Below are 14592 nucleotides of genomic sequence, written 5' to 3'. Positions count from 1 at the left end.
ACTTGTTGCATGAGAAAAAAAGGGGGAAAGTTACTTTTTTCCTTTTTTGTCTTAACCTTGTTGCGTGTGTCAAAGGAGAAGAAAGAGGAGTGAATTATTATTTTTATACGTGCATTAATTAGAATAACAATTTCTAAAAAAACAATATCTTTCTCTAAAACTATTTTTTCTTATTTTAAATATCATATAATTACTATTGGAAAATCAAACAAAAGTTTACTTTAAGAACTTTTAAAAACTTATAGACTAAAAATGTATGTTTTGAAAATTTGAAGGCCAAATGGATCATTTTTATAAACTTAAAAGATTAAAAATGGACATCTTTTAGAACCAAAAAAATACAAAAGTAAAACATAAATTTTCAAAAGAAACAAAGCAAGTAATGATGCCCTTCTCTACAAAGTCGAATTTGGAATAGAAAGATGAATAGAGCAGCCCCTTCTTTTTATGGAAACATCCATTTTTCAAACTCCAACACATACACATGGATGGATACAACACATCAAACCAAATTAATACAGATAATAACAGGGGAAAAAATAATAATAAAGCCGTCAACTTTGAAAAATAACATCACTCTTTTTTTTTAAAAAAAAAATATTAACTTCCAGCAAACATATATTACTGAATTAATTAAGATTAGTTTAAACAATTACATGGTGTAAAGTTTAGGAAAATCAACGATTATAATGAATCCTGGCAGTTAAAGAAAGCTTCATATGAACTATAAAAACGTAATAGAGGATGGATTGTGATTGTGATTGTAGAAAAATAACATTTGGGTATGTGATTGTGTGGTGGGTTTTTGAATGTCAAACAAAGAATCTTTTATCACTTACAAATGTGGTTGCCTAACTCTAACTCCTCACCTACCTATTAGCTTTTGACTACTGGAGATTGGACTTCTCGTGAGAATTTAGATGTTCTTCCGTTGAATGGAATATTTTCTCTCCTTTTCTTTTTTCCTTTCTTTTTTAGTTTAAGTGTGTAGTTTCTTAAATAACTGTACTTAAATACAACAATATATATATGTATGTATGTATGTATGTATGTATAGTTAATTCAAAGAGGCTGAAAGAATTTTGGGTTGGGGTGTCATTTTCCGAGCAAATTTGTGTCCATTTTTCTACAAATTCGTGACCATAAATGAAGGACAACAAAGAGCATTGGAATTTTGCTGTTTCAAATTTCTCCAAAATATCTCAATATTAGAAATTTAGAACGTCGTAATAAATTTCCTTTTTTTTTTTTTTTTTTTTTTTGTCTTTTCTTCCCGAAACGACGTCGTTGAGGCTGCAAAAGAATTGGGCTTTGAAGGCCCATTTCTGGTGAAAAATTGGGCTTTTGTCTCCTATTGGTCTTGAATATTGTGGGCCAGTCCACGTAGCAATGACCCAAAGCTTCCAGAGATAAGAACTTGATAGAATAATTTTTTCACGAAGATAAGAATTGAAAGAGAAAAAAAAAAAACCATAATTCTATGTGAATTTGTTTCTTCAATATTTTGAGACAAATGTCTTAGCTCTTAAGCGTAGGGTTAACATTGTAATTTAAAACGAAGTGCAATTATGGCTAGTTATTATCCAAAGTAGTTGATAAAGTAAGTTTACTTTAAATTGAACATATTTAAGTAATGTTATTGGTTGAGATTATTTAAAAGATTATAGAGAGAAGATTTTTTTAAAAAAAAAAAAAAAAAAAAATCAATCTCTCTACATTCGGTAGTATGTCAAAAATGGATCTCGAGTCACACCACAATTAACAATGCATAAAAAGAAAACTCCTACTTTAAGCCAAAATTTCAAATGAACTTTAAAATTCCATTTATTTAACAATTAAAAGAAACATAATCCTCTAAAAGACAATAAATAAAAATCACGACACTTTAATTGGGTCATATTTTATTTCTGATTATGACAGATTTTTTTTTTTCTTTTTCCTCCACTTCAAAAGTTCATTCTATTTTTTGTTCAAAGTATAGTGAGAATTTGAATTTTATTTTTGTAGGCACCGGTTTGATCAAATTCAATGTGACATATGACAAAAATAAATAAATAAATACTTTGACTTTGGTTGATTTATAAAATGTTAGAAAGTAAAAACGGTGTAAAGCAAAGCACACAAGGAGAAGAAGACGGCTGCGGAGAAATAGCAATAATGTAAGAATAAAGTGGAATGTTTTCCAATTATTAATTTTATGTATTGAATTCTAAAGTATATGGATCATATACATTTGTTATCTAAAGTATTTGGATTTTTATTTATAATGTATAATGTATTTTATTATTTTAAAATATAATAAAATTGATTCTCCTTTCAGTAATGAATATGTCTAGAACACAAAATTCATGAATTGATTTATCATTGTTTACCTCTCTCTTTACTGCTCGGTTTGTTTCTATAGAGAAGAAGAAAAAAAAAACGTATAATATGATAGCTTAAAATTTGAAGCAAAAATAAGGAACCACAGCATACATACATTTAAATTTTGGAAGCCCAACTTGTGAGATATCATTAATAACAAATAAATGTATCAAATTAAATAATATTTGATAGTCTTGTATTGATTACAACGCAAAGGGTTTATCCAATATTCAATAGGTTGATGATGGTGAGGATCAAAGAAAGCCACTTTAATCAGGATTTCCAACCAAGGAAAGAGAAAGTGAAAGATTTATCTTTTTTTTTTTTTTTTTTTTTTTTTTAAATTTCTAAAACAAGTATTATTTACCCATCAAAAGGGGGAAAAAGAAAAAAACTTTGAAAGTCAAACTTTTTAACAAAGGTTGTAATTAAGATATAGTCTATAACTTTAATCCTTATCCAATTACTGAGTTGATATGCTATTATACCAAAGTCAAACTCACAAATTTAAATTGTGATGAAAGAGCAGGTGGGTGGGAAATGGGAATGGGAATGGCTTTAAAGTTAAAACTCACCTTCCAAAAAGAAAAAGAAAAAGAAAAAAAGCATTGTTTGACTTGTTGCCAAATATATTCTTCAAATTCAAACTACCAAATTCCCCTCCATGTGCTGCTACATTTGGCTAAGTTTTCCAAGCCATGTCATATATTATATTGCTCCTTTAATTAGATATATATATATATATATATATATATATATATATATAATGTATCTGATATTTGCCAATTTTTCTACAACTTTCTTTTTTCTTTCTTTTCCTTTTAATACAACAACACACCACAGAGTATATGAAAATAATAATAATAATAATAATAATAATAATAATAATCCACATGAATAGATTAAAATAAACATGTATAGAAGAGGAAATTGATATTTTGAGTGGGGTGAGTCTATCGGCATTGATTCCTAAGGAGGCAAACTTTTAATTTTTGTCTGTTTGTCTTTTAGACCTGTGTGATTGATGCAGCCGTCTATTGATACTTGATGGTGTATTATAGCAAAGGCCATAATATTGTTGTGAAGAAAGATAAATTTAATTTATTTAAAACTTTTTAAAATTATACGTTACGGACCTTAAATTATATCCATTATTATTTATTAGATATGAATTGATACTTGATGGTGTGGAAACTATTAAATCCAAACTCGTATTCATTGTAATCATCTTCGAGAATAATGTAAAACAAAGGCATATATTATTAAATACAACAAGGCCATATGAAATAGACATCAAAATAGATTTATATATCAAACGAATAACAACCAACGACATTGATATCATGATGTATGAGAATATAATATCTTTTGGCTCGTTTGTTTGTTTTTTTCTTTTTTTTTTTCAATTAAGTCTATAAATCTTACTTCAACCTCATACTTTCTTCATTTGTTGTCTATGTTCTACCAATGGTAAAAACCTAAACTAAACTAAAAATTGAAAACGAAAAAAATAGCCGTCAAAAAGCAATATTTGTTTGTTTTAAAATCAGACTACAAATTCAACGGTTGCATTTAAAAAATGTAAATCATTGCAACACGTATAAAAAGAACAAACTTGATTTAAAAAAAACAAAAATACGAAACAGGCTTCAGTGGTTAGAAGTTAGGTTGATAAGACGTATATATAGTTGTGTTTATAGGTAGAAAGAAAATGAGATTATAAATTCGATTCTCAATACAAAGATAATCCTCAACCACTTATTTTTTTTGAACTATTTAGCAATTCCCTTACACTTGAAAATTACGTGAGAGATATAAGCCTTTTCAGATGTATATGAGAGATTTTTTCAATTTATGCTATAATACATTGTTAACATTACCGATGTTATAATTGTTATTAATACAACTAGAGAATTATAAATTATTTGTCGAATGTATCGCTATTATCCATATATATATATATGAATGGACCCTATAATTGTAATAAAAAAAAAGAACACAATAACATCAATTTGAGTAATTATAATAATACAAATTGATTACCATTACAAACATGTTGATGGATAAGTAAAGACGATCCATAATTAAGAGAAGATTAAGAAACGTTAAGTTTGGGTTTGGACTAATAGTAATTTTAAAAGAGAGAGAGAAAAAAGAAAATAAAAATGGGAAAGAAGGAAAGAAAATGACAGGGAGAAGTGGTAGTTATAAAAGCGTATTTGGATAGGTTCCCTTAAAACCCCTCCAAGTTTTGCCGTACGCGCTTCCTATTTACGACACCAAATAAAATAAATAAATAAATAAAAGGGAAAGTCAAACATACACACCCATGGCCCCACCATACAAAATCTGACTCATCCTGGGCCCCCCACCTTCTTCTTCTTCTTCTTCTTTCTTTTTTTGCCTTTTCCACTATTACGCTTCTACCCCTACTCTCCTCTCCTCTCCTCACCTAACCTATTTCCTTACCCTTTGCTTTTCTTTACCCTTCAAAATTTTACCCAAATAACCCCTAATTTAGATTATTAACCTTTACATTTATTATTATTATCTCTTTGTATTTTTTATTTTTATTATTATTATTATTATTATTATTTTATGCATCTTTGACCTTTTTACATATACTCAATTATGTACATTAATTATTTTTACATGCTTATCTCTCTAAACCTCTTCTTATCACAAACTTTTAAAAGCTTAGAAACTTGTTATGCCCTCTTAATCTCAAACTACTCAATAATCTATCCAATATAAAGTATTTGTTGTTTTTCTTCCTTTCTCCTTTTTCCCTTCGACTCCACTTTATATACGATTTAATTATACTACCTATTTAGTAAATACAATATATTTAACTCTTGTACGATTATAGAGAGAACTTTATTAATTCGTATCACTTAAAAATATTTTTGACTTTTGTTTTAATTTATGATTTATTGATTTATTTATGTTTATTGTTTATTAAAAAAAAAAAAGCAAATACGTTATACTATATTTGATAAATTTTAACGCACACTTTACATACACAGTTATTTCTATTTTTAGAGTCTTATTAATTTAATGACATGTAGGGAATACATGTTCTAACATGTAATTGTTTTAAGTCAATGATAGTAATATATGTATGACTTTTAAGTCAATTGTATAATACTTATTTTTTAATATCAATCGAATTAAATAGATGTCTTATAAAATATTAATTATTTTATAAATACTTCAAACAATATATGTACGATGAATAATATAACGTATTTGCATTATTATGACATGCATATTCCTTTTTTATATTCTTTATTGTTTTTCACTTCAAAATGATCTCCGTAGTTCAATTAACTAAACAAATTGTCCATTATTCATTTGTCATAAACAATAAGTATGACTTAAATAAGCATGGTTTTCAATTAATACAAATGTATGTTAGTAACTATGAACAAAATATATGGTTAAATAAAATGGTTTACTTTTAATTGTACTAAAAATTGTATGCAATTACTACGTGGTTTTTTTGTACTTTGCTGACATTTTCCTTCCATTATTGTGTTTCAAGCATGCATGTGAATAAAAAGATATAACTTATAAGTGATACTCATGATTCAAAATATTATGGTACTACATATTTGATAACTGTTAATTTTTTAAAACTATATTAGTTTTCTTACCAAACTTAATCAACGTGTTTCATGTTTTATTCTTTGATTAAACCCTTTCAAATTAAAAAAAAATGAAGTTTTTAAAAATTGAAATCGTGTTTGATGATTGTTTTTTTTAATATATATATTTTTTCGTAGAGTTTAATTTTTAACCAGACTATATATATATATACATATATATATATATATATATATATATATATATATATATATATATATAAACTGTAAACGTTCCATTTAAAATAATTTATAAAAAAAAAAACAGATACAAAAAACAAGCAAATGGGAGTTGTACGAACTTTTATCTTTAAAAATCGAATTATTAAGGGAGATTGGTGTCTCAAACTTTCCTTTAGCAGATTAATAGTCAGAGTTATTTATTTATTCATTTACTTTTTTGGTTAGTAATTTATTTAATGTGTCCCAACCAACTACACAGTATCTAGAAAACTTTGCTGCCTTGTCTTTTTGGGTTCGATTCTTTAGGTTGGAACTTTCTTTTAAGTTGCAGAATTTGGAAATTTTTAATATACTGAATTGATTGAAGTATTCAATTTGTTGAGTTTTAAATGGGCTATTGTTTTTTAATGTTCAATTAACATTTTTATGGTACAATTTAGCCAAATGGAATACTTTCCAAATGAACTAAGTATGTACGTACATGCATGCTTTCATAAAAAAACATCTCTTTTATTTCAAAATAATAATAAAAAAAAGTATATATTAATATGGATTAAACTTTAAAAAAGTGTCTTAGTGGTAGTTGAAATTTTAAATATTAATACAATTGAAAGGTATAAATCGATATTGAAAAAAAAAAAAAAGAAGAAAAGGAAGGAGAAGAAGAAAATGAGGAAAAGGACATTTGATGTGTGGAAACCTAAGTTAAACCAAGGAGGAGCAAGGGGTATTACCAAAACGGCAAGCCAAACCCTAACCACAAAATACATTCCAATTTTCATTTTTTATTAAACAAAATAATTGTTTTAAATCCACGTGATTTCCACGGCAGCGCTTGTGTTATGACATCACCAGTGACATCTCTCCCACCAAAAAGTCTCAGTTACCCGCTTCGTATTCCTCCTCATCCAAAACTCTCCTATCATAGCTGTCCACGTGGACGAACCTCGTGACCGCAACCGTCCCCACCTGCGGCCACTCAGGTACACCCCCTGGACCACCACACACACACACACACCCCCCCACCCCTTCCCCTTCCTCTCAAAACAAAAACTCACTCACGCGGCGCCCTTATCAAGCACGTGTCCGTATCAAACTCCAAAAACTCCCTTCCAATTTCACTGACTGTGCTCCTCCCCGCAGCCGATTTACCCTCTTTTCTCCCGGCCCCACCTTACTCTATCTGTCTCCAACGTGGCTACTTCATAATAAGACACGTAGCGATTGCTCCAGCAGCGGCAACTGGGAGCGCGTGGGACTCAACCTTAGTCATATCCAGTTGGCATCACTGGGTAGTCCATTGGCCGACCTTATCCTCTTCTCTTCTCTTTCTTTTTTACATTTCATCAATTTTTTTTTTCTTTTAAAATTCGATTATATAAATAATTTTTTTCCAGGGAGGAAAAAGATTGCAATTTAGGAATTGTTTAGAGCAAAGAAAAGGTAGAGGAAAAGGAGAGGCTGTAATGTGACTCTTTGGCTCTGGAGAGAGACCAAAACCAAACCCTAGATTTTTCAGTCCCAAGTAGCAATTTTTTTTCATTTTTATTCACTCAAATTTCAGATCCAACCTCATAATACTTCGTCCCCAACACTCTTTCCTCCCTTCCATCTTTTTCCTCTGGTTAGTATTCATTTTTCTTCTTTCTGCTAATCATTTCTCCATATTCCTATCTAATTTCCTTTTAATTTCTCTTCTTTACTTGTTTCTTCTTCACTTTTATTCGACTCATCGTTTCTTTCCACTATTTGGTATTTCTGAAGGATGTAGTTGGATCATACTCTAATTTTGTGTTTCTTTTTCTTGATGCATATAAGTTCTTGATACTTTGTATGTGCGATTTGGTTGTGAAATTAATACTTTGTCTTTGTTGTGACGCTGTTTGTGTTATACCCGTTGCAGATCTTGCCTAATTATTGACATTCAAGAAGGAGGAAACTCGTTCAGTGATTTGTGAATACTCTCTTGAGATTCTTTGTGAAGCTTTTTTTTTTTTTTTTAAGTTGGATTTTTTTTTTTTTTTTTACTTAGGCTGTTAAAGATGATGTCCAAATCGTATACCAATCTTTTAGATTTAGCTTCTGGGAATTTTCCCATTATGGGTCGCGAGAAGAAGCGACTTCCACGAGTAATGACTGTTGCGGGGGTAATATCAGAGCTTGATGATGATCAGGCAAATAGTGTGACTTCTGAGGGACCTTCGTCAGTTGTGCAAGACCGAATAATTATTGTTGCCAATCAGCTTCCTATTAAAGCTAAGCGTAGACCGGACAATAAAGGCTGGAGTTTTAGTTGGGATGAAGACTCTTTGCTGTGGCAGCTTAAGGATGGTTTACCTGAAGATATGGAGGTTTTGTATGTAGGATCTTTGCGGGTGGATGTTGATTCTTCCGAACAAGAAGATGTATCGCAGCTTTTGTTGGAGAGGTTTAAGTGTGTTCCAGCGTTTTTACCTCATGACATTTTATCTAAATTTTATCATGGTTTTTGTAAGCAGCAATTGTGGCCACTCTTTCATTATATGCTTCCGTTCTCTGCAACTCATGGTGGTCGATTTGATCGCTCTCTGTGGGAGGCATATGTAGCAGCAAATAAAATTTTTTCTCAAAGGGTGATCGAGGTCATAAACCCAGATGACGACTTTGTATGGATTCATGATTATCATCTAATGGTGCTACCCTCCTTCTTGAGGAGAAGGTTTACAAGACTGAGAATGGGCTTTTTTCTTCACAGTCCATTTCCTTCATCAGAAATATATAGGACATTGCCAGTGAGGGAAGAGATTCTTAAGGCACTTTTGAATGCAGACCTTATTGGTTTTCACACTTTTGACTATGCTCGACATTTCCTGTCTTGTTGTAGTCGGATGTTGGGTTTGGAATATCAGTCAAAGAGGGGTTATATTGGCTTGGAATATTTTGGAAGGACCGTGGGGATAAAAATCATGCCTGTTGGAATTCACATGGGCCAGATGGAATCGGTGCTAAGACTTGCTGACAAGGACTGGAGGGTACAGGAGCTCAAGCGACAGTTTGAAGGAAAAGTTGTGTTACTTGGAGTTGATGATATGGATATTTTTAAAGGGGTCAATCTGAAGTTGTTGGCAATGGAACAGATGTTGCGGCAACATCCAAAGTGGCAGGGAAGAGCTGTTTTCATACAGATTGCAAACCCAGCTAGAGGAAGAGGGAAAGATCTCGAGGAAATACAAGATGAAATACAGGAATGCTGCCAGAGGATTAATGAAAATTTTGGACAGCCAAATTATGAGCCAATTGTGTTCATTGATCGGCCTGTTTCTCTCGCTGAAAGAGCGGCATATTATACGATTGCCGAATGTGTTGTAGTCACAGCGGTGAGGGATGGTATGAACCTAACTCCTTATGAGTACGTTGTCTGCAGGCAGGGAACCTCTGGATCAGAATATAGCACAGAAACAAATGGACCACAAAAGAGCATGCTAGTCATATCAGAGTTCATGGGATGTTCCCCTTCTCTTAGTGGGGCAATACGGGTTAACCCATGGAACATTGAAGCCACTGCTGAAGCATTGAATGAGGCAATATCAATGGCTGAAGCTGAAAAGCAACTGCGCCACGAGAAGCATTACAAATATGTGAGTACACATGATGTGGCGTACTGGTCAAGGAGTTTTTTCCAAGACATGGAAAGAACTTGCAAGGATCACTTTAGAAGACGGTGCTGGGGAATTGGGTTGGGCTTTGGTTTCAGGGTTGTAGCACTCGATCCTAACTTTAGAAAGCTATCTATTGATGCCATTGTAGCTGCATATTCGAGGTCTAAAAAGAGGGCTATACTTTTGGATTATGATGGCACTGTCATGCCGCAAACTTCAATTGATAAGACCCCAAGTCGTCAGGTGATTTCAATCATAGATTCACTGTGTGATGATGTTAGGAATACTGTTTTTGTTGTCAGTGGAAGAGGGCGTGAAAGTTTGGGCAATTGGTTCTCTTCTTGCGATAAGCTTGGAATTGCTGCCGAGCATGGCTATTTTATGAGGTATGGTCTTTTTACTTCCTCCCCTTCTAAAATCTGAAAAAAATAATAATAATAATAAAGGAAAAGAAAGAACTGTCCATCCATCTTCCTTCCGGTGCATATTTTTTTTTCATATATATTGCCGATGTCTGAATCTTGTAATTTTATCAGGTGGTCTGCTGATAAGGACTGGGAAAATTGTGGTCAAGGTAGTGATTTTGGCTGGATACAGATTGCAGAGCCAGTCATGAAATTATATACAGAAGCTACTGATGGCTCTTCTATTGAAACCAAAGAAAGTGCCTTGGTGTGGCATCACCAGGATGCAGACCCTGATTTTGGTTGCAGCCAGGCGAAAGAATTATTGGATCACCTTGAAAGTGTGCTGGCAAATGAACCAGTTGCTGTAAAAAGTGGTCAGTTTATTGTAGAAGTGAAGCCACAGGTACATTCTTCTACTTTAAATTTCTGAAATAACATTGATTGGGTTTTTTGTTTCATTTTGCATCTTACATTGTGTTAAACTTTTACCTTACTATGTTACGGGTGTTTTTCTGGTTTGGGTTTAAATCTGGTAGGTGTCCTCTCCTGACTTTATATGCTTTATGCCCAGTTTTAGGATCCTCCACTAAATTGCTTTGGGAAGGTTTTCGAAGTGGGTATTTGGAACAATTTAAATCTATTTCATCCTAGTCTTTTTTTTTTCACGTGCCTTGATTGTAGAGATGGGAAAACTGTATCCCACGCTAGTTTTATGCAATCAGAGTTGGATGGGCAAAAGTGTGTAATAGTTAATAGAGGATAGGAAGACAAGTAACTTGTCGGATAATCTAGCGTAGACGATGGTTTTTTTCTTTTATGCAATCAGGGTTGGATGGGCTGCAATGGAAATGTGTAATAGAAAGATAAACCGTACTTAGTGTCTTAATTTCGTGAACCTATGCATTAGCTCAAGTAAACAGCAAACTTGATGTTGAGAATAGTTTACCAATCAGTAATCAGTATATTTAACTGTTGTAGTATCCCCTCTCCTACGCGTGAAGTTTGTCAAAAATGCAAAAATTCTATTGGGAAGAAGACAATGTGAACATTACATAAAATTTCATCAAGATTCCGATGGCATAAAACTAAACCAAAATACAAAACCCACAAAAGATATACAACTATAAATAATGCCTCGAGTCAAGTGAAGTAGTAATACCTAAAGAAAATTTATTTAGAGAATTCACCGCCAAAGTTGTAAGAGACACAGAACTTTATGAAGGACCGATTTTGACTACTGACTAGGACTCACTTGAAGTTGAAGTGCTTTGAAGATTCTATTGTGATGAAGAATGGAGTAAAAGCATAGCTCAATTACGACGTCTACTTTTCTGTGAAACAAATAGATAAACAAATTTTACTTTAAATCTCAGTGGTATTATAAAGTCATATTTCAGAGCAAAAGACATGTGTAGACCATTATAGAGAGATAGGAATTTACCAACTAAAACGGGAAGAGGGTAGATGGGGGTTAAGAACTTGCATGACGTCCCCCCCCCCCCCCCCCCCCCCCCCCCCCCCCCCCCCCCCCCCCCCCGGGGGGGGTTAAACAGAAGTTTGGGGGAGAAACAATCACTCCTAGTCTCTCGGTCTTATGAAACAGAGATTTTGGATCATTTGATCTAATGTGATGTGAATATTTTTTTCTTTTGGACAATAGCTTTGGTTCAAAGTTCTAATTATGATTTCCATCTTTTTTGCTTCTTTTCTTTCATTCACACACACACACACATATTTATATATATGATATACCTAATGTTTTTTTTACCTTTCTTCAGATTGAAAATGGTCTGTGTTTTTCTGCTTTTGCATGATTATTCGAAGTGTGCTCATGTGTCCATGACAAGGATAAAGTGTCGATAATTTTGAGTTTGCCTATAGTTCATGGTTAAATATGTTGGATTTAATTGTTTTAGTTTGATGTAGACCTGCATGCAATATCAAGTTTTATATTTTATACATTCCCTGAACTTCAAAGCTCTGTTGCCTATCAAGAATCTGTGAAGGCTGATTTCAAATTCTGTTGTAACTTTTAGGGAGTCAGTAAAGGTTTGGTGGCAGAAAAGATCTTCACGTCAATGGCAGAAGCAGGAAGACGGGCTGATTTTGTGCTATGCATTGGTGATGACAGATCTGATGAAGACATGTTTGAGATAATTGGTAATGCAGTGTCAAGTGGCTCCCTCTCTTCCAATACATTAGTTTTTGCCTGCACGGTTGGACAGAAACCAAGCAAGGCCAAGTATTACTTAGATGACACAACCGAGGTCATTAATATGCTTGAAGCCCTTGCAGAAGTTTCGGACATATCTTCTCCTCCTGAATCCCCTTGACAGTTCTTCTGCATGGCAGTGTTATAACATGCTCCTGTCTCTTCTCCGACCTTTTAAGCAAGTGACGCTGGCTGGTGATTAGTATCAAATCACATTCATTTTCTGCTCTTGTTGAAAGTTAATTAATGTGCAGCAAAATGGAAATGGCCTAATTTGAACCGTCAGCGTCTTGGATTTCTTTACGATATATACAAGTGGATGCAAAAGTATGAAATGGGGGAAAAGCATTCATTCATTCTTGGCATTAGGGGACCCGAATGGGGGTGGAATGAAATGGTACTAATATGGACAGACTGACTTGGGGGGATGTCGCGGAAACAACAGAGAGGAAGATGGCCGAATGATTTGTGAATAATCTTTGAGGCCCAGCCATTGGTATTTCCACGCTCGTTTGAAGTTGGTAGTCCCGAGTATCTATTCTTTTGATTCATGAATCTTTTTGGGTGGTGGGATGATCAAAGTCCAACTAGAAAGTTAGAAAAGAAGCCTGAGCTCTCGTCTTGTTTTCAAAACTGTACCAAATGGACAACAGAATGATGTCCTTTGTCTCCTTTTCTTGCTCATTTTCATTTTCTTTTTCTCGTCAAATTCTTGAGTGCATTTGTTTTCTCATTGTTACTTGAACCGTTTTATTTTTGCTCACAAGAAATCTGTAAATTTCCTATATTAAATCTATTTTGTTTAGACTTGCACTTCATTTTTGTTAATAAGAATGTGTTTGGTCATCATGGATGTAAATCCTTGGGTTTGTTCTATATGTATTAATCAATAATGATGTGGAGATGAGTTTGAATGAGACGGCAGCATCCTGTCCTTTCTCAGCTGCTGCTTCCTCGTACTTCATCAACGAAACAATTTTCAACCGGGCGGCATTTTTAATTTATTTGTTTATTGACAGAGACGGGCACTGTTTTCCCCAAAAGAGCTGGCATCATTAATTGCTTGTTTGAATTTTTTTTTCTTTCCCTTTTCTAATAAATAAACTATTTCAGGGATTTAACTTGTTATTTGATTCCTCTGCCTTCGCCATTTAATACAAGAGACACTAGTATATGATTATGGTTTATGTTGTTTATGGTTTGTGTTGCATTTGGTTCGACTAGTGTGTATGTCATTGTGTACATATCACAAACCTAAAACTAGTGTATTTGTTCAATAAGATAGACGATCGGCAATCAATTTGTGCATTTGGTCTGTAAGTCCTCAAGAAGGTCACACTTTGATGTCCGACGTTAAGCATGGACATGTTTTGTGTTTTTAACCAAACCTAAACACTTACATGTAGATCTTATAATAGCTTTAGATTTCCTTTTGCTTCATGTTGCATCAAGCAAGTTTTGTTTAAATTGAAACCCTTGTGTTTCTGTTGCACTATATCTGAAAGTAATATCCAGTCAAAACGTATCTTTTCTTAGGAATTTGATCGTTTGAAAGTGGATGTCTATAAATACTAACTTGGAAATGCATCAAGCAAATCCAACCACACCGAAAATGGCACAACAACCAAATACTGAAAGGGCTGTTTGTTGAATATGATGTCGGACGGTGGGTGCAATGAAGGCTACTTGGTGAGCTGGATTAGAGTTTTAATGTCGGATTTGGAATAATCATATTAGCATCAATTTCAATGCCATTAGGCTCCTCCTTTGTTTATTGTATTTTATTTGCACATCGAAGAAAAAGATGTCTCATTTATTTGAATAGAAAACATTTAATTATCATTTGATTAAACATAAGGTTAGAAGTTAAGACATAATGTATTTATAATTATTTATACTGTGGGGTATAGGTACCTAATTCAGTAATATAAAGTATAAGAAAAGAAAGGAGTGTTGAGATGGGGTCATCATTTTTGCCAACACTTAATTCAAAAGAAAAAAAAGGAAGATGCCATCATAGTGTTCGTTCTAAATTATTTACATTATATTTATATCCATCTATTCAACTTGTCAAGCATTGTCCATTCCTCCTTTACACCACAAATCTTTACGCCCAAGATTCAAATTAAATTATGTTTTTTCCT

At 32.9% G+C, this 14592-nt stretch overlaps 1 protein-coding gene across 2 annotated transcripts; it reads left to right on the top strand.

Moving 5' to 3' along the window:
- The first annotated feature begins 7592 nt into the window (after window positions 1–7592).
- LOC103484434 (probable alpha,alpha-trehalose-phosphate synthase [UDP-forming] 7) lies at window positions 7593–13261 on the top strand. 2 transcript variants are annotated; one of them, XM_008441498.3, is made up of 4 exons: window positions 7593–7815; window positions 8224–10215; window positions 10366–10639; window positions 12273–13261. In XM_008441498.3, the coding sequence occupies exons 2-4, from the start codon at window positions 8234–8236 to the stop codon at window positions 12567–12569; spliced, it is 2553 nt and encodes an 850-aa protein (XP_008439720.1). In that variant the 5' UTR covers window positions 7593–7815; window positions 8224–8233; the 3' UTR covers window positions 12570–13261. The 2 variants fall into 2 exon arrangements, with proteins under 2 accessions (XP_008439720.1, XP_008439718.1); XM_008441496.3 differs by having other exon boundaries at window positions 8095–10215.
- The last annotated feature ends 1331 nt before the right edge of the window (window positions 13262–14592 follow it).

This window comes from Cucumis melo, chromosome 8 (genome assembly GCF_025177605.1).
Source record: "Cucumis melo cultivar AY chromosome 8, USDA_Cmelo_AY_1.0, whole genome shotgun sequence".
In the NCBI taxonomy this organism is placed as follows: Eukaryota; Viridiplantae; Streptophyta; class Magnoliopsida; order Cucurbitales; family Cucurbitaceae; genus Cucumis; species Cucumis melo.
Note: the sequence above shows the minus strand (reverse complement) of the source record. Positions and strands in the feature narration are given on the sequence as shown.